At 40.5% G+C, this 20,844-nt stretch overlaps 1 protein-coding gene and 1 long non-coding RNA gene across 4 annotated transcripts in view; one reads left to right on the forward strand and one right to left on the reverse strand.

Annotated features, from left to right (window-relative positions):
- Positions 1-3,235, forward strand: part of tab1 (TGF-beta activated kinase 1/MAP3K7 binding protein 1) — a 39,561-nt gene extending 36,326 nt beyond the window's left edge. For 2 of the 3 annotated variants that reach the window (XM_034187398.1, XM_034187400.1), the window contains exon 11: positions 638-3,235. In XM_034187398.1, coding sequence (XP_034043289.1) covers positions 638-863 — 226 coding nt within the window. In that variant the 3' untranslated portion in view covers positions 864-3,235. The remainder of the gene's footprint in view (positions 1-637) is intronic. The other variant, XM_034187399.1, reaches the window with a different exon arrangement.
- On the reverse strand, positions 2,509-20,485 carry LOC117525536. Its single transcript, XR_004565083.1, has 3 exons — positions 20,396-20,485; positions 2,649-4,216; positions 2,509-2,551 (listed from the first exon to the last, which is right to left on the reverse strand). It is a non-coding gene; the product is annotated as an uncharacterized LOC117525536 (long non-coding RNA).
- Positions 20,486-20,844: the final 359 nt, after the last annotated feature.

A 20,844-nucleotide genomic window follows, 5' to 3' on the forward strand; every position in this document is an offset into this window, starting at 1 on the left:
AGCAGCTAGCTAGCTAGCTACATTCTTTGTTTAGATGAAGTACGTGTACCGCTGAGTAATCGCCCGTCGTGTTGGTTGACTGAAGCGGGACTGAATGAGACGAAACGCCGCGTGTGCCGTTGTGCTTTTTCAAGCATGTGCTCACTTTCTCCAGCGATTCGTCATCCTGTGATTGTCCACATGTGGAGCTTCTTTACCTTCTCCTCCTTCACCACTTACACTCTGTCCTCACTGACTGTTTGACTGTTTCTCTTCTTCTCTTGCCAATATCCATCCTGTGTCCTACACTTGTCCTCGCCTTCCTTTTCTGATCCTCAGCACGTGTCACACGGTTGCCCGCCAAACTTCCGTCAACATCCTGCAGCCCATAATTGAACTCCCATCTTCTCCACTTCTATGCTCCTTCCACTCTTCCCAACTCTGTCTCCCTTTTCTCTCTTTCCTCCATCCATCGTCCTTCTCGTCCTCTCCCTCTCTCCACCTCTCTCTTTTCTTTCTCCACCCGTGACTTTGATGGCTCACTCACTTCTTTGTCCTTTTTCCCCACCCTTCTACCTTGTACTGCCTCTTACTCCACCTCCCCCGCCCATCCATCTCTCTACTCCTCTACATCCTCCTCCTCCTTCGCTGTCCTCAGCAGTCAGAGTCCCACAGCCACCCTCCAGTCCACAAACACCCAGACGCAGAGCTCCAGCTCCAGCTCGGGAGATGGAAGTCTGTTCCGACAGAGGGGCAGCCAGGCGGCTCAGCCCGACGAGACGGGCCGAGTTCAACCTTATGTGGACTTCAGCGAGTTCTACGTCCTGTGGGGAACCGATCACAGTAGCGGACAGAACACGCAGTCAAACCCTGGACCCCAGTGAGGACTGAAGAAGGGAACATAGTGTGACGGGGGCCAATGAAGCGCATGGATTTTGATGCGACTATAAGATTTTTAAGAAGTGTTTGTACATGGCTGTGATGACTGGTAGAATATATTAACAATATAGAATATCTAAGAATATGTGACCTAAGGTGCACGTGGACACATGGAGGAGGGAGCAGGGTTTTCTACGCACATATAATCCTTTATAAAGTGTGAACATAGTGTCAGGAAATGCCACACAATATTTTCTCTTTTTATCCAAAGCCTTAAAATTACAGTTGTGTATTTGAAAATAAACATAAAGCCTTAAAGGACATGTCGCAGCAAAATTGTAACAATTTAGATTTAGGCTGTTAGTGAGCATCCGATGATCCACCGGGATTACGTTATGCACTTCCATGACCGGTTTTAAAGTGTACGTCATTCGCAAAAAACAGCTACAGAGACGTCTGAAAACAAAGTACTCGTCAGTACTCGGGTGTTTCCGACAAGTGACGTCGCAACTAGAAGCGTCCCAGCATGCGCTTCAGTGGAATGCAGCTGATAACGTTAAGAACGGAGGCTCATATTAATTCACAAGTTGACATAAGTGTGATGTCATGTTATGATGACTCGTTTTTAAGTGATAGTAACTGTTAATTTTGATGGAGTCATGGTAAAATCTGCGGCTCCAAGAAGGTTTCTGTGCACCTGCACAGCCGTGAGTCATAAACGCAGCCTGTCAATAACCATCTCTGCTCCACGATCAGCTTTGTGCACAATTAACTATGAGTGTTGTTATCAATAAAATCTAAAAAAAATACATCTGCTGCTGGGGGAAAACAAGTGTCTCGTCAACTGCACAGCGCATGTGCGTACACGTACACACACACACACACACACACACAGTGAGCTTCGCAGCACACATACACAGCTCCAAATTTACACTCTCTTACAGTAAAAAAAAAAAAGAAATCTAGCCACAAAACACAAAAGGGGAACATGCCAGACTCACCGTCGTGTTGTGGATTAATTTCCAAATGTAAACACGATCAAAGAAACGGATGCACGTGAAATTGCCGGCTGCAGCTCTGCCTTTCTCTCGATCATGGCACGTAAAATAACCTCCATGAACTCCTGGAAATAATGTATTCTGACTTTTTCCAATGTAACAAATTCATCTCTGTGTCCAGGCAGTCTGTTAAAAACGGTGTCAGATGTCCTGCATCCATGTCCACAGCTTCAGTAAACCAGCATCCACACAAACAGAGCATCACTTTAGGCTCCAAAATCCGACACACTGAAAAAGTTAAGAGTTTCCGGGTGAAGCATATCATCTGCTCTCTGTAAATCCGAGCCATCACTTTCCAACAGCAGCTTAGAAACGTCATTTTTGTACGGAGCAGGTTCTTTTCCCTCTGTCTGTCAGTCAGTCATTGGGATGTTTCTGTTTTGCTTATAAGTGCATCAGACACTGAAAAATGCTGAAAATTGTAGAGTGAAACGTTTTCCGGAAATGCACCTGCTAACTTTCAGAGTGAGAGGAATAAAATACATCAGATATCACTATTTATTAGTACATGTGTGCAGAGACTCTTACAGTCATGAGTACTTTTATGTTGTCTTACTAACTGGGACGTTAAAAAAACGTGAGACATGTCCTCTAAAAAGTTTTTCAACATGAATGGATGTATTGAAAGTTACTTACTTTTAATTAACTTTATTCATTCCTGAGCAAAATTTCCAAATTTCCTTGAACAAGGAACAAAAGAAGATACATCTTGTAAACATTGTCCGATATAACAAAAAGTATTTAAAGAAAATTCTGATGAAACTCAAGTCAGCCTCTGTTAGCTCCTCTTCATCCCAGTACTCGGAGATAACCAATGTGTCACCATGGTTACATGCATCATAACTTCATTAATGGCAATTGTGGTTATTTTTAATGAATAAAGACCATGTCATTTTTCCAAACATGCCACATTGATGCCATAAAATAAGACTTTGAGACATAGTGGGAAGCCTGTCAATGCATTTTGCATATATATATATATATGTATTTAACTCTTGACTACGCTGTTCTTCCCCCAAACCTTTGGAAAAGCTTTCATATGGTTTAAAAAAATAATTATAGCAGTAAGAGTTGTTATGGACACCCCTTCTTGCTTTCCATTTCCCTGCTACAGGGTCCATTAAGCGAAATATGTAAAGCTACAACTGTGTTTCCGTGAACATGCTTCCCAATAAGAATAGTTTGCCATCAAAGGAGTGGCGGCTGCACAGTAAAGAGCCTCACTCCGAAAACCTTAGCAGACTGACAGGGCTAAGCTAATGCTAGTTAAGTTTTTTCTCCTAAAAACAGAGATGGGCATTAATATATTTTGTTTGGAAGAAGTTGAAAGACATTGCATGTGCTAAACGGAGCATACGGACACTTGTTTTGTCCTGGAGCAGGGCCGCTGATTAAAGCACGGAGAGTTTTCCAGTCTGGAAACTCAACCTTAGTGGAATATATTCTATTTTTTAACCATCCCCCATGTGTAGATCAAACTGGAGCTACAGTTTGTAAAATGTTGACGTAAGAGTAAATCAACGTCTTGAATAAAATTTTGGCATTGTCTGCACATGACAGTCGTGGTTGTTGCTATGAGGTTTTCTCCATTCATCCTAGTTTCCTGTTACCATCAAAATTCTGTGTGAGGTTTGTCTCCCAATGGTGTTTGGTGGAAAGACTGACAATTCCAGAACCATTAAAAAAAAAAAAAAAATATATATATATATATATATATATATATATATGAATAAATAAATAGTACTACTAATAATAATAATTCAGTTTGAAACCTTTGGAGGGTGCACAGCCTGATGTGGTACTCATGTCTTCAACGGAAATTAGCAACCAGCAACACAGTAGCGCATGTGTGTGCTACCTCATTTGCACCAAGTTGTTCAGTCAGTTGACCTCTTCAGAGATCCAAGTGGGGTTGAGAATGACTTCCAACTTTTTATGGAATTTGGAACAAACTCCATGCAGCACCAGCTGGATCCGGCTGATTGATTCTACTCTCCTCTGGTTGAGGTGCTGCTGTCAGGATGGACGCCTCAAGTTTTAGTGATGCCTGATGGACCCCTGGTTGAGGACTCACCTGTGGCTCCTGCATTGGGGATGTAGACAATTACAACAACCTACAATTGGACTTTTGTTTTTGTTTTGCATGTTTGATGATTCTTTGTTGTGCTTTGATTATTTGATCTCTGTTACCATTAGAATGGACTAAGCAGTGGGTCACCCCTCTGAATCTGGTCTGCTTTAAGTTTCTTCCTCAAAACAACAGAGGGAGTTTTTCCTAACCCCTGTCGCCTGTGTGCTTGCTCAGTTGGGTTGGTAAGGTTAGACCTTGCAGAGACTCAGTTGTCTTGACTGTTCACTGCGCGATAACTAAGGCACGCAGAGCTTAAGTGGAAGTTTAAACTTCATGGTTCCAGCAGAGTGAGCTCAGGTGAACCTCATTGTGAACCATGTTTTGACTTCTGTTTTGTGGGAACAAAAAATAACAACTTCCTCTTCCTCAGTTCTCACCCGCGTTTAAACCTCAATAAATAAATAAACCCGCAACCTCAATAAATGCTAAAAGAGAAAATGCATAATTAAAAGTTATGTTATTAGTACTGCCCACCCCCACCCCACAGATGTTGCCCACTATGATGAAAATGAGCCACCCAGCACATGAACCAGGTCCCACCCCACCCCCGCCTCTCGGTTTTCTTCTGTGTTGTGTGTTCCACTTTTCCTGCTCCCACCCTCATTTATAGAGTTTCTGTTGAGGCGATGTGGCCATAAAAATGTTCTGTGGTCTGGGAAATTTCGTCAGTCTCATGTGGACATTTTTCAAGTCATTCTGATGACAAACATAATGAAAATTATGTCATTTTCATGATGGAGAGCTACAACACACATACATACACAATCACTCACAAATGTAATATATTTCAGAAGCTTTTAGAGGTAGAATTGGTTAAATCTGGTCAAATTAAATTAAAATTTTTCAGTGAGACATTTTTTATCTTATTTTAAAAGATGATTGGATGAGTTTGTTAGATTTATGTCGTTCTGCTGGTTATTTTTTTCCTTCCAGGCTGATGGATTTCATCAATCATTTCATCAATTTCAAAAATCCATGCTTGATTCGTAATATCTGCTTTTATAATAAGGTCTACAAATAGTTGGACAGTGAAAAACCTTGACGCTGCCTCTCTACGCCTGCATAATGTAGTTAACATTAAACTATCAAGATGTGACTGTCGTGTTGACCTTCAGCTTTGAAAAGTGGTTTATGAAAATATCATTAAAATTGTCTGTCATTCCGAAATGGTTAGAGACCATAAATAATCAAACAAATGATGGGGTTTATTTTTCATGAAAATGATGACTTGTATAGCCACTTTTCTTTGGACGAGTCAGGAGATGGATACATGAACATTTTCACGTCGCTGAATATGTCTTGGAATTCATTTACAACAAACAGTATTGCAGTAAGCAATTCTCAAAAAACGATCGACTGTGCAAGGAGATTTGTGAGGGAAGCCACACAGACAACCCTGAAGGAGTAACAGGCTTCTGTGGATGTGACTGGAGAAACTAGAGATGGTGCAATTTTTGAGTGTTGCGCCACACAGCAGGTTACAACAGCAATCCCCAACTTCTCCAGTCACATCCACAGGAGCCATTAACTCCTTCAGAGTTGTCTTGGTGGCTTCCCTCACTTGTCTCCTTGTTGCACAGACACTCAGCGTATATTTTTCTTAAAAACACACCCTATAGTTAGATTAGTTAATGGAGTCTGAAAATGGTAGGACCTGTATAGAAATGGTAATAATTCATAAATGGTTAATTAGATTTTTTTTTTTTTGGAAACCCCTTTCAAGCTGAAACTCGACACAAGCACATCTCAAACGTGTTGTTTCCACTCCGCTGTGTTGCTACACAGAGACAAAAACTGTGTCACTGTCCAGTTATTTATGGACCTGCCTGTAGGCTGCACGCCACCACAAAGAGCCTACGCTGGGCATTTGTGGGCAGATCAATGTTGTGGTCAATCCAAATGCAGTTTGCCGTCAGCTGCCACAGTCCCCACTCAAAGTGGATCAATGTGGGAGCTGAATGTAGTTTTTCCATCCTTTCAAATGCACAGTTCATTACTTTCAGCTTTGCTCTTTCTGCCATTTGTGAAAATCACAACTAGAATGTATTTCAAAAGATTTGGAAAGTGAGTGAATCCCCCACCACCACCACCACATGACTACATGAACACACATGGTGACTGTGTCGGTTTGAAATACTAAAATTTGAGGCCTGCAGTCACATGAAAGGGCAGAACATTACATGTCTGTGATGGAAGGTAGTTGAACCTTCAAACCTGGAACGTGGTGGTGTTCAGTGCCGGACAACATTATGTAATAAGAAATGTACAATTTGTTCAGTTCATCCATCCATCTGTTGTCTGAACCCGCTTGTACCAGGTCATGGAGAAAACCTATTGTAATTTACACCCACTAGGGATTGATATATATGAACAAAAAAGGAAAAAATACAAAATATTTAAAACTGATTTCAAGGCTTTAGTATAGAACACATGCCATTTTCAGAAACATGATCAATGAATAAAAGAAATCACATGTACATAAGTATTCACAGCCTTTGCCATGAAGCTCAGACTTGAACTCAGGTGCATCCTCTTTCCACTGATCATCCTTGAGATGTTTCTACAGCTTAACTGGAGTCCACCTGGGGTAAATTCAGTTGATTTGACATGATTTGGAAAGACACACACCTGTCTACATATAAGGTCCCACAGCTGACGGTGCATGTCAGAGCACAAACCAAGCATGAAGTCAAAGGAATTGTCTGTAGACCTCAGAGACAGGATTGTCTCAAGGTACAAATTGGGGGAGAGGTACGCAAACATTTCTGCTGCTTTGAACGTCCCATTGAGCACAGTGGCCTCCATCATCCATGAATGGAAGAAGTTCATATCCACCAGGATTCTTCCTAGAGCTGGCCACCCATCTAAACTGTGCGATCAGGGTCAGGGAGGTGACCAAGAACCCGATGGTCACTCTGTCAGAGCTGCAGCATTCCTCTGTGGAGAGAGGAGAACCTTCCAGAAGGACAGCCATCTTTGCAGCAATCCACCAATCAGGTCTGTATGGTATAGTGGCCAGACAGAAGCCACTCCTTAGTAAAAAGCACATGGCAGCCCACCTGGAGTTTGCCAGAAGGCACCTGAAGGACTATCAGACCATCAGAAACAAAATTCTTTGGTCTGATGAGACAAAAATTGAGGTCTTTGGCATGAATGCCAGGCGTCATTTTTGGAAAAAAAAAAAAACAGGCACCATCCCTACAGTGAAGCATGGTGGTGGCAGCATCATGCTGTGGGGATGTTTTTCAGCAGCAGGAACTGGGAGACTAGTCAAGATTGAGGGAAAGATGAATGCAGCAAAGTACAGAGACATCCTGGATGAAAACCTGCTCCAAAGCACCCTTGATCTCAGACTGGGGTGACGGTTCATCTTTCAGCAGGACAGTGACCCTAAACACACAGCCAAGATATCAAAGGAGTGGCTTCAGGACAACTCTGTGAATGTCCTTGAGTGGCCCAGCCAGAGCCCAGACCTGAATCCAATTGATCATCTCTGGAGAGATCTGAAAATGGCTGTGCACCAATGCTCCCCATCCAACCTGATGGAGCTTGAGAGGTGCTGCAAAGAGGAATGGACCAAACTGCCCAAAGATAGATGGACCAAGCTTGTGACATCATATTCAAGAAGACTTGAGGCTGTAATTGCTGCCAAAGGTGCTTCAACAAAGTATTGAACAAAGGGTGTCAATACTTATGTATGTGATTTCTTAGTTTTATATTTTTATATATCTGCGAAAAGTTAAAAGAATAGTTTTCATGGTGTATTTATGAGGTGTTATGAGTAGAATTTTGACTGAAAAAATTAATTTACTCCATTTTGGAATAAGGCTGTAACATAACAACATGTGAAAAAGTGAAGCACTTTGAATACTTTCTGGATGCACTGTAAGAGAGTACTGACTGCTGACTTCTTTTTAACCTTAGGGACGCATAGTAATTCTGCATCCTGCGGGGCAGTACATAAAGCAGCCCAGTTTCATGCTTTTTGTGTGTGTGTGTTGTCATCACGAAATGAGTCACATTCTCATTACGCTTTTTTTTTTTAAATTTTACTAACCCTACACGTAACCCTAATTCTATTTCTTATTTCTATAATTTGTGCATATAAAAAACCGTTTTCACGTTTGAACAGAAATTATGACAGTTGTATTTATAATAGTTTCTAAAGGACTTGTATCACTATATAAGACACACATTACATAGCTGGTTTGATGGATTATAGTTTGTATATGCATCAGCATATATTTAATAATTTTGAAGTAATCTTTATAATCATGTGTTTTTTCATTGTATTCTCAGTTGATTCACTGTGCCCCGTGGATTAGAGTCCAGGGCACAGTGAATCAGAAATTTTTTAAATACCTGTAAATTACACTTGGGGAGACATAAATAACACAGCCTTATAAACAATAACTTGCTGTATTAAATCCACAATACAATGACCTAAACCTATGCATAATGTGTTTCTGCTGCCACAAAACAACATTTCTAATCTACTGTGCCCCGGTTTCCCCTACTTTTCATGATGCCATGACATTGGGTTGTACATTAGCCAGGTAGGGAAACACTAGTCTGTGAATGTTTTTGTAAGTTAATGAGTTAACAGAATAATCTAAGATAGTGAAATGCACACCAAGACAACTGTATTTCTGTGTAAATCTAAATATTTTTTAAAAGTTAACTTTTAATTTTTATACACTGTTTTTGTAACCAAATACTACAACACCTACTACACACCTTGGTTCTGCCAAGCAGTCAAAGCATGACCAAAGAGCCCATAGTGACTGTGTCAGGGTTCCCAGGCTTTTCTAATTTATCATTAAACATTGTGCACAACACCAAGTAAACATGAGCTGGCCTTGACTTGGCAATGCCTATCAAGTGACAAACGCTGACAACTTGTCCTCATTTGGAGCTACTGTGAGTACAGCCTCAGTGTGCCATGGTCTCTACAAAAACATGTGATAACTATCCCACAGTGGCAACTATAGCCAGATAGGAGTCAAAATGTGCACCGTTTCTCAACACACAGTTGTTTCATCACGTGGTTTGTTCACTGGCTTTGTGTCATTTGGATTACTGTTTGGTTTGGCCTACTGCATCAAACAGTTTTCTAAAAACACTACAAGTGGTGCAAAACGAAGCTGCAAGACTGGTTCTTGATTGTTCTCCAAGAACAAGTGTTGTAGAAATGCATGAACGTCTCTCCTGGTTGAGGGTATGCTATCTGCTAATGTATATATATATATATATATTAGAATTATTAACACTCAGACTCCTAAATTTCTTTATAATAATATAACTTACCGTTGAAACATTCACTCATATAACACTCGAGGGGCGAATAGTGGTCGGATTACGTTACCCTTACCTAAGTCTGACTCTGTGAAAAGGACAGTATTTTATAAATCATATATATATATATATATATATATATATATATATATATATATAAAACCATAATATAGGCCTTGTGTATTTGATTGAGTGAGATTAACACATCAAATTATATATGATTTGTATGATGTTTTCTTTATTTGTAAGTTTTATTTAAAATAGATCTATTTTATCAACTGATATTGTAATGTTTGACTTTGTATTTTATTGTCTGGACCCCAGGAAGACTAGCTGATGTTTTGGTGTCAGATAATGAGGGATCCTTTTAAATAACCAAATTAAGGCAAACAGAAGGTTAAATTTTTAAAATGCTTAGATCATGTTGAAATTATTCTACATTATTTGCCTGATCATAAAGATTCCACAAATGTATAAATTTTGATTATCTGCGTCTAAGAATTACAGATTTATGGGGTAAAAATTTCTGTTGGTATCGGTATCAAAAACTGAAGTTTCTTCAATTTTGCCGAAACAAATTATTGGTTGGGCCAATAGAATTTTTTAAAAAATGTACTTTGTTATGGTTGACCCAGAAACTGACAGACAGGGTCCAAAGTGCAGACGCAACCTGGAGACAGAAAATGGTTTTTACAGTTTATTTTGGGTGATATGCAGGCAGACGTGACTGGAGTGGTCTGATAGCAGAGGACAAGAACACTGGACAGGAGAGGCAGAGGAGTTGAATATGGGTGGACTGGACGTGGTGGATCTGAAATCAAAAATCATTAAAAATACAAAACATGGAAGGAAAAAAAAACTTAAGTGATGAGGCCTAAATGTCAGTGCCACAATGGAGACTGAAAGATCTGGCAGCATCTGGATGTCTGAACCTCGGTTAAATCCTGCAGGGCTTGATTGCAGATTGGTTGCAGGTGAGCAGACACAGCAGCTGCAGAGGATCAGATGGGCAGGCTGGAGGAGGGAACAGAGAAACACACAAGGAAAGGGGAAGAAGAAGCCTGAACCCTAAGATGGTATTGACTTGTTTGAATCCTTGGGATACAAAATAAGAGTCAAACAAGGTCAATGTCCATTAAATGTTATGGTATGTTACAGCGTAATGCTATAATTAAGAATAACAAATGGTGCAAAATATTCTTATTTTTTAAAATCCTACTACCTCAATCAGTAATTTGGATCAGTTATTATCAGAATTGGAGCAACTTTATTTTTTGACCCCTGTGCAAACTGAAATTGGCCTTTGTCACATTTTGATGTTTTTCCTCCACATTTTTCAGTCACAGATAGTCCAAACTATACACTTTTGGAAGCTTTTATGATCAGACAAATAATGTGGTATACTTGCCAATGTGATTGGAGCATTTTAAAATTTTGACCCCCGTTGTTATCCTTCGTTGACCCACCTGGCTGTGCTGTAGCTGTAGAATGGCCGTCATACGTTTTTATGTTGGCTGGATTGTGTTGTTGATTCACCTTCGGTTGTACGAAAAACTTGCTTGGCCTATGGACAACGTGTGAACACTGCCAGTACAAGTGGATCAGGTGCCTGATTCAGCTCATCTACATGGGGCAGTGAACGCCTCATAATCCAGTGTGGAGGCATTTGTGCCAGACGGTCGGCTGCCGAACTTTTATATTCTGCAGAAAATGTGCAAGTGCACTTTGTTTTGAAGCTGAGAGAACTGCGTAGAAGATGAGAGCTTTGTGTAAACAGATTTAAACTGCTGCGATCTTAGGGGTTTTTTTTTTTCCTCCTGATGTCTGTTGATATCGAGTCTACCGTGGGATTTGTCTGCGCAGCATTTGGCAGCATCTGCAGAAAAATCGTACACATTTGTTCACTTGTTTACGAGAAAAACTGATTCCTGTTTGAAAGGAATGTACTGTTTTGATATCCGGCGGTCACGGCTTGCCAAAGGGAGGAAACTGTAATCAGCAACATTAGAAGAGAGGCAGCGATGCTGCTTGTGGAAAAAGTCTGTTTGAAATTCATACTTTGGGTGCTTTTGTCAAAATATTGTGGTCAGCTCCCCCCCCCCCCCCCTTTTTCCTTATTGTTTTGTTTCTAGCACAGACAGCATTATATTTGGCTGCCCCTCAGCTATCTTTACTTTTTCTCCCTGCAGAGATAACACGCCCATTCGGTACACACAAATATACTTCCAAGCGTCTCTGGAGCTTTGCCTTGAATTCAGTTCAGACTGCGTGCAGTTCTCCATTGCTCTGGAATTTTATCTGATGGACAAACCTCAGGGGTCTCGGAGGTGAATTCTCTAGCCAGCAGGAATGCTTCGGTTTGTCTCGAGTCTGATTAAAGCCTCCATCTCAGAAGGCTCGGTTAGTGAATATTTTACATTTCAAGTGTGTGCACATGTTAAGTAATTGTATGGTTGTGAGACTTTGGTGCTTATCAGTGACCTTTGGTACCAGATCTCTTCAGAGGATCCCACTTAGTGGTGCAGCTTAGCTAAAATTTCCATAAAAATTGTTCATTTTGTGATAAAAAAACATGGAATTTGGCACACATATTCTAAATTAACTAATGTTTATTTTCAGATATGAAGCCAAATTTAAAAATGCTCCAATCTTGTTGAAATTTATACCAAATTATTTGTCTGATATTAGCGATTACAAAAAGGTATAGTTTGGACTATCTATGACTGAATGTTCTGGAGTTATGGGGTAAAAACAGCAAAAATGGTGACAAAGGTCAGTTTCAGTTTGTACAGGTTGTGGTAAAAATAATATATAAAATAAATAATAATTGTGGTAAGAAAATAATATTTAAAAGCATTTTACAAAGGAATAGTCTGCACTATCTGCCATGCTTAGTTGTCATGTCACAGGGTAACATATGTCATACATCATAGAATCCAATGGACGTTGACCTTGTTTGACCTTTACTGTGGAGACCAAGAATTCAACACAGTCATAACTATTCCATTTATTAATCCTTTTATTTCAACCACTAATTTGCATTACTTTTTACCAAAATTGGAGCCACTTTAACGTTTGACCCCTGTACAAACTGAAATTGACCTTTGTCACCATTGTTGCTGTTTTTACCCCATAACTCCAAATAATTCAGTCATAAATAGTCCAAACTATACCTTTTTGGAATCGTTGTGATCAGACAAATAATGTATTTTCAACATGATTGGAGCATTTTTAAAATTTTGAACCCTATGTAATTCTTTATTGACCCCTGTAGCTCATTAGAGGTCAGCTCCAGGATGGCATATCTGAAAATAAACATTAGTTAATTTAGAACATGTGTTTATTTAGAACAACTCAGCCACATGGGGTGTGCAGCCAGTACATTCTGAGTGCTGGTCCCAAGCCCAGATAAATGAGGAGGGTTGCGTCAGGAAGGGCATCCGGCGTAAAACAAACCAGCCCAACTATGCAGACTAAGAATCGAATTTCCATACCGGGTTGGTCGCGGCCCGGGTTAACAACATCCGTCACCGGTGCTGTTGCCCAACAGGGTGCCGGTGGAAATTGGGGTACTGCTGGGTGAAGATGATGAAGAAGAGGAGGAGAACGTTTCCACAAACAGTGGGAGAAGAAGAAAACTAGAAGGGTGGAAATGAGAGTAGGGACTTCGAATGTTGATAGTATGACTGGTAAAGGGAGAGAGCTGGCTGATATGATGGAGAGGAGAAAGGTAGACATATTGTGTGTGCAAGAGACCAAGTGGAAGGGAAGTAAGAGCAGGAGCATCGGCGGTGGGTACAAGTTGTTGTACCATGGTGAGGACAGGAAGAGAAATGGTGTTGGGGTCATTTTAAAGGAAGAGTATGTTAAAGGTGTGTTGGAGGTTAAGCGAGTGTCTGACAGGGTGAGTGTGAAGTTGGAAATTGAAGGGGTGATGATGAATATCATCAGTGCATATGCCCCACAGGTAGGTTGTGAGATGAAGGACAAAGAAGATTTCTGGAGTGTATTAGATGAGGTGGTGGTGGTGAATGGGAGGGAGCCCAGTGGAATAGTGCAGTTACAAGGAGTAGAAGTGGTGAAAGTAGATGAATTTCAATTTCAAACTGTCCAAAGTAATGGAGAGTGTGGTAGAGAGGTGAAGAAGAGAGTGCAGTCAGTGTGGAGTGGGTGGAGAAAGGTGGCAGGAGTGATTTGCGACCGAAGAATATCAGCAAGAGTGAAGGGGAAAGTTTACAAAACAGTAGTGAGACCAGCTATGTTGTACGGCTTAGAGACGGTGACACTAACAAAAAGACAGGAGGCAGAGCTGGAGGTGGCAGAGCTGAAGATGTTGAGATTCTCTTTGGGAGTAACAAGAATAGACAAGATTAGGAATGAACATATCAGAGGGACAGCTCAGGTGGGACGGTTTGGAGACAAAGTCAGAGAGGTGCGATTGAGATGGTTTGGACATGTGCAGAGGAGGGACCCAGGGTATATAGGGAGAAGGATGCTGAGGATGGAGCCACCAGGCAGGAGGAGAAGAGGGAGGCCAAAGAGAAGGTTTATGGATTTGTTGGAGGACATGCAGGTGGTTGGTGTTACAGAGGAAGTTATAGAGGACAGGGTGAGATGGAAACGATTGATCTGCTGTGGCGACCCCTAACGGGAACAGCCGAAAGACAAAGAAGAACATGGTGCCTAATCCCATGCTTTTATCACAAAATGAACAATTGGTTTGCTATGCTGCCCCACTAATTGGAATGACTTTGTGTGAAAGAGTTACTTAGGGAGACTCAGACATGCATGGTAAGGGGGCATCATCTACAGCATTTTGGCCATGTGGTGCATTTCTCTGGGAATGACCCAGCATGTAGGTACTTGACTGTAAAAAGCCATGTAACATTTTCCTAGCATGCCTGATCCTGAACTGTGGGTGTGGCATCGCTGTGCTCTCCGAGCACTTTTGAGCTTGTTCTTCACTTTTGTTCACAGTATGGTGCACAGGTGTCAACCTGACTCCAGAAAGGGCAAAGAGGGTGCAGGTTTCTTTGTAACCACCAACTCCACCAGGTGATTTCATTGATGAACTCATCCTGTCTTCTGTTAATCAGTGTATAAAAGACTGGGAACCCGACACTGTCACTATGAACTCTACAACCACAGTGCAAACAACTGCAAGCTCCCATAAGAAATTATTGACTAGCATTCTTGAAAGTGCTCTTTTGCCAATAAAGCCAGTGTTATAGGATTGAGAAGAGCCTGTTTTATTCCAGCTGAGCATACATGTGCAGTTGTTGTCTGGGGTGACAAGGGCATTGACGTGGACCTGTTGGAATCTGTACAACTCAGACATCTGTGAGTGGTAGATATGGGTAATAAATCTAGGAACTGACTGCATGAATACTAAAAGGCAGGCTGTGCTGGCAGAATTTTGAATTAAATGGTGAAATTCTTACTAAACTCTTCAAATGGCACCACATCAGCTGGGATCTGCAGTATCAGAACTAAACTCCTTCAGGCCAGTGGGGACACTGCTCTCCTGACATTGCAAGCAAGCTTTGTTACCATTTGAAAACAATGTATCGTCCCAACAGCCTGGAAGAAAGGATGCTTTGTTCCTCTCTGGAATGGAAAATTGTCTGGATTGTGACAATTCCAATGGTATTCTACTGCTCTCCATGTAAGGCAAGGTCAGTGTCTTAATAGGTGTCAGTGCTAGCTGTCCAGCAAACACAACAGTCTACTTTCTTGCACAAGATGTCTGAATGCCACCCTTTCCTATCCTTGTTCAAGTCCTCCAACTCTTCCTGAGTGATTTTGATGTGTTCCCAAGCCAGCTGGGAAATGTAATCCCTCCAGCGTGTCCTTGGTCTTCCCCAGGGACTTCTTCCGGTTGGACCTACCTGGAAGATCTCCCTAGTGAGATGACCAGGGGGCATCCTCAGCACATCAGCTGGTTCCTGTTGGCTCTAGTCTGAGTTTGTGGATTCTATTGAGATTGTGATTGCAGAAATTGGGAAGCTGAATGAGGAGTTTAAGTTCTTATGTTAAGATGAAGGTCCAGACATTCTGTGACCTCCTGAATTTGTTTGAGGCAGAAGTGCTGGAATTGATTTTTTTTTTTTTTTTTTTTTTTTTTTTAATCTTTTCAGTAATATTCATGTCTCTGGGGGCTTGGCCTAAGAAATTTGAGAGACCCTTGGGAAGAACTTATGGACTCATGAGTTCTCGCTACAAATTTGTATGGTGATGCCAGTAACTTTAGAATGAAGCTCTGAGTGTTTGGAGTTTTGGTGTTTCCAGTCTTATTTTATGATTGTGAGACATGGACTGGGTCCCGTGTCCTAAGCTGATGACTGGATGTGTATGGTACTACTTCAGGTCTCCCTGGAAAATCCTTGGGCACTGCTGAAGTGAGTTTGAGTACTTGAAGAGCTTCAGAGGACTCAGACTATGTGTAAGGGAACACTAGCGCCAACACTGTGGCCATGTGGAGTGATTCCCTGTGCATGATCCAGTAGAACAGGTACTTCAGCACCGACAACTTCAACAACTGCAAACAGCCAGTGGGGACACAGTCATACATATTACTGGTTTCAGATCCGCTCCTGCATCTGACTGTATGTATGAATTTACTTTTAAATTCAGGTTCTTATTAGTTCACGAGAAACTGACAAAATGTAAAATAAACTAGAAGCACTCAGAAAGTGCAAACCTCCACCAAGGCCATGGGGTCACTGACGCCATAACATCTACACGCCGTGGAATCATTGAACCTAAAAAAGTCTAACAATGATGTTTGCTCAGTAGTAAAAAAAAAGTTTCATCTGCTGTGACTGGATAGCATGTATCCTTAGCGCTTGGCATCACAGTTTATTGCAACTTGCACCTTTCCCAGAAGTTACTGTCATCTGATCACTGATATTGATATTGCATGTGCTTATAGACAAAACAAGACAAAATTCAATTTATTATTCAACTAAACTGCAAATATATGAATTTTTTAACATTTATGAAACACTTCTCTAAACAAGGCCATAGGGTCGCTGACCCTAAAGAGATTCCCTCCTTGGCACAGTGATCTATTTCTTTTTGTCTCTTTCTCTAAAATTGTATATAATAATCATTAGATTATTAATATATCAACAAAAATAAATTTAAGAAATATTACAATTTGAAAACAAATGCACCCGAACGTGATGACAGCTGCAACTGCTTAATGCTAACTTTTAACATTGAAAATGCCATAGACATGCTAATGCATTAGCATCGTGATCCGGATCACCACCAAAATTTAATCACTTGTTCCTCTTGTCATTTCCAACCACTCCACAAAATTTCATCAAAATCCGTTCAAAACTTTTTGAGTTATCTTGCTGACAGACAGACAAACAAACAAACGCGACGGAAAACACAACCTCCTTGGTGGAGGTAATAAATAAATTTCAAACAAACCTTCTCAAATAAAATTTGGAAATGCATTTTTTTGGGGGGGTTGGGGGAGTGGTGAGATAGGATTTGGTTGGCAACCCATCAACTAAGCATGATAAACATCTGTTTGAGTACTAATAAGCAGAGTTGAAGATATAACCTACACAGAGGTACAAGCAATTTAGAATCTGGATCCAGCTGGTCTTGGGGTGAGAACACTAACGTGTTCATATAGGTTTGATTGTTTGTCAGTTGTGAGAATGTTAAGAAAGGACTGGGTAATACATATCATCAATCCTCTTGGCTAGACTCTTAAACTATTTAACCAGAGTGGTTGGAAGGCGTTTGCTGACATATCTCAGTGCAGGGTTCTCACCAGGATTTTTTCACAGCATAGGGGGGAACTTAGCGGGGCATAGCCGTGCAACGAGTGTTGCAGGTGTGAGTATTGTAGTAGGGTCCGGGGGCATCCCCCTGAGAAAATTTTGAAATTTATAACCCTTTTAAACACTATTTCCTGCATTTTGAGGGCAACTTTGTGTTGCTAACTGGGACGTTAAATAACGTGGAACATGTCCTTTAAAAAAAAGAAAAAACTAAACAAAACAGAAAAGCCCAAATCACAGCATAGGGCCCCTGTGCTGGCAAGAACCCTGCAGTGGTTTATTTTCAAGTTTATTTAAATGGTTTAATCTGACTTTGTGGATGACACAATAAGTCAGAGGCATTAAAACATTTGGGTTTATTTGTACAGCACTTCTCAACAGCCTCTGAATAACTGCATTACGTAATGGCTTCTACTGCTATAGTCACAGAGCCGCACAATTTATGACAAACTTTACACTGCTAAACATTAGAAAGAAAAAAAATAAAAGTTTATCTTCACAAACTGTCAAATATTGGAAAGGTTCCCAGACGTGCAACCGAGCCTCTGAGACGCACTGAAACGACCCAGCTTTCAGACAAAGCAGTGAGCTGCAAATGAATTTTTTCCCCATCCATGCTGCAGCGCTGCTACATTTTGTGTTGGATTATTTTAAATGTTTGCATACATTTTCACTGCTTCTAGATCGTCTGTCAAATTTAGCCAAGCATCTCCCAACACTATGATGCTACTGTTAGTAGTACAGTATTCAGAACAGCCATGCCAACAGGCTTCAGCAGGAAATCCTCAATCAAATACAGCTCACAAAACAGCCACTTTTGTGCAAAAGTAATTTTATTACAGTGGCAATACTCACAGTTTGCACGTGGTGTATTTACCAAAGCAGTGCCCGTATTGATATGCGGGGAAATGGTTCCAGTACTTAGCTACATCACAAGTTCAGTATTATTTTTAATGCATTTTTGGACCTTCAGAGAAAAGTCAGACAGGAAATAAGAAGCAGGACAGACAGGGAGGGACAAATAAGCCAGAGGTCACCGAGCTCGGGTTTTGCAGATGTTGTGTACATGAGGTACACAAGCAACATCTCAACTGCTGAACCATCAGAACACGCAAAGTTTGTTTTGTGACTTCATGAATGTTCACACCCAAAGCAATGAAGCAGAAGTTGAGTCGGTGGTCTTAAAACAATCAGATGTAATAGTGAAGCAGATAACATCAATTTTACAGAAAAATCGGTGCAAATGCTGGTACAAGCAACAGATTTGTCATGATTTTTCCCAAGGTAGTACTTACCAAACCTGATTGGCCACGTGAAAATCCAAGATGACAGCCATCTTGGAAGATGGCTGTCAAAATGGCCTAGCAAAAAAATACTGTTTGCACAGAAATGTTTCTATCACAATGGATCTGTTCTATAGTGTCAATGAAAACCAAGATGGTGTCTAAGTTCAAGATGGCCACCAAATCAACCCCAGAATCATTTTTTCCTCACAAAAATGTCATGAATTATTTGATTTGTGTGATTTTGGTGTCAAATTGTAGGTTTTCAGGCATGCCGGATTTATTTTTTCATGACAAATGACACTCTTAGTGGCATGAATGGGCATTTAAGCATTTGGACTGCAGACATTAAAAATTAACACGACATAATCAAGATTAAACATTTTTTAATAGGCTGACATGCAGCAGTTTCAAGAGATGAACACTTTCAAAATGTGCTGGGTGGAAACCATTAATACTAAATATAAGAAATTTCACTCTGTTTCGGTACATAAGCAAAATAAAAGTCAAAGTGTCTTTATTTGTCTCCCTAAGGAGAAATTTGCCTTGGACAGAGGGCATAAAACATAATAAATATTATAAATAGCAAATAAAATACAGCAAAATGGATTTGACATCAATATCATTTTAAAATAGATCAAATATGAGCATTTCCATGCAAAAGGTGATTTTGGTGACCATTTTCCAATAAGGGCATTGGCCACCAAAATCACCTTTTGCATAGAAATGCTCATATTTGATCTATTTTAAAATGATATTGATGTCAAACAGATACGCTAAGTAATATCATGAGAATGACTATGCCACATTTGGTGTTTGTACCTCCAAATGCATGATTTTTTGGTTACCTGCTCCACTATAAGTCCTATGTAGGTCCTGTGGCTTATCCCTAAATACATGTGGTATTACAATTCATCAATACAAATCATGTAATAGGACTACATTGCTACATTAACCCCTTAGTCTAGCTAAAAGCTACTATGAATAATTAAATTAAGCTTGTTTTGTAGCTACTTCAGTGTTTAAGCTCTTGTACAGTTCACAGGTAAGCATAGGGCTCTTGCAAGACTGGTCACCGGAATGTTAACTTTGCGAGGTAGAAAAAAATTTAGCATGTCCAAACGTGGTAGGCGGTATAACGAGTAAATGTACCAATTTGAAATCTATGTTCACAATTTGCTAATACTCTCACACCGGTTCAGAACATGAACGTTATCCTTTGCTAACAACGGCTGGCTGCAGCACAGTAGTAAAACCCTGACAGCGGTTCCTGGTTTTTCATGAGAAATGTATGTGACGGTACTGTTCCTGAATTATATCATAGTCCATGTGTCTAGGGAAGAGGTCCACACCCATCCTGGATACCCTATCCTGTTCTCTTGCTTGTAAAAAGCAGTAATTGTCAAATGAAACAAACATGGGCAAAAGAAGCCAGTTATTTTATTTCCCAAGATTCACTTTGGCTTAAAGTGGCTGTCAAATGTGAAATGAATGTAAAAAAATGTATCGCCAAGATGTTCAAACACAGATCACATTACTATGGCCACCTGACAGATGGGAATATTCTCTATTTAAAACTGACATACAGATATTTAACTATTTTGTTTGTGAAATTAGGAAGGATCTGATTAAATTTGGTAGCAGAAAGGCATCTGCTTCATGATTTCCTTTTAATCTGTTTAATGTTGCTTATGAGGGGTTGTTACATCCCAGGTTGGATAGAGGAAATATAAAACACAGAACCAATGACTCTGGCTCACATATGTTTGCAGCTCCATCCAAAGATGGGTGTGGTGTCTGTTTCTGAAACCCTCCTGTCCTGTGCACCGGTAACATTTCCTGTATATTTGTTTTCTGAATTGTTTTAGAATCGGTGTCAGCAGCATGGCCCAAGCGGAGGGTCACTCCTTTGAGTCTGGTCTGCTTGAGGTTTCTTCCTCAGAGGGGGTTTTTCCTTGTCACTGTCACCTGTGTGGTTGGTGGGGTTGGACCTTGCTTGTGTGGAGCGCCTTGAGGCATCTTTGTTGTGATTTGGCGCTATATAAATTAAATTAAATGAAAAATGAAAACCATTAAAAATATATATATATATTGGCAAGGGTAGGTCAGCCATGATTTGAGTGGAGCCAACTGGGTTACAAAAGTAAAATAGTAAAACCCAGTTAGCTAAAACTGATAACTTTCCCTGGTGCTTAGCTCACTGGTGAATATCATATTAAAAAAAACAACAAAACACTTGCACTAGTGTGCTACTGCAAACTAAAACAAACACAAGACCATCATCGATTTTACTCTTCCAGACACAAACCACAGTAACAACAACTTCCTTTGAACCAAGCTTAGTCCATAGAACTTGTACCAATTCACAAAAATCACACTGACGTGCTGTTGACACAAACTCACAGCCACTGTGGGTG

This window comes from Thalassophryne amazonica, chromosome 15 (genome assembly GCF_902500255.1).
Source record: "Thalassophryne amazonica chromosome 15, fThaAma1.1, whole genome shotgun sequence".
NCBI lineage: Eukaryota > Metazoa > Chordata > Actinopteri > Batrachoidiformes > Batrachoididae > Thalassophryne > Thalassophryne amazonica.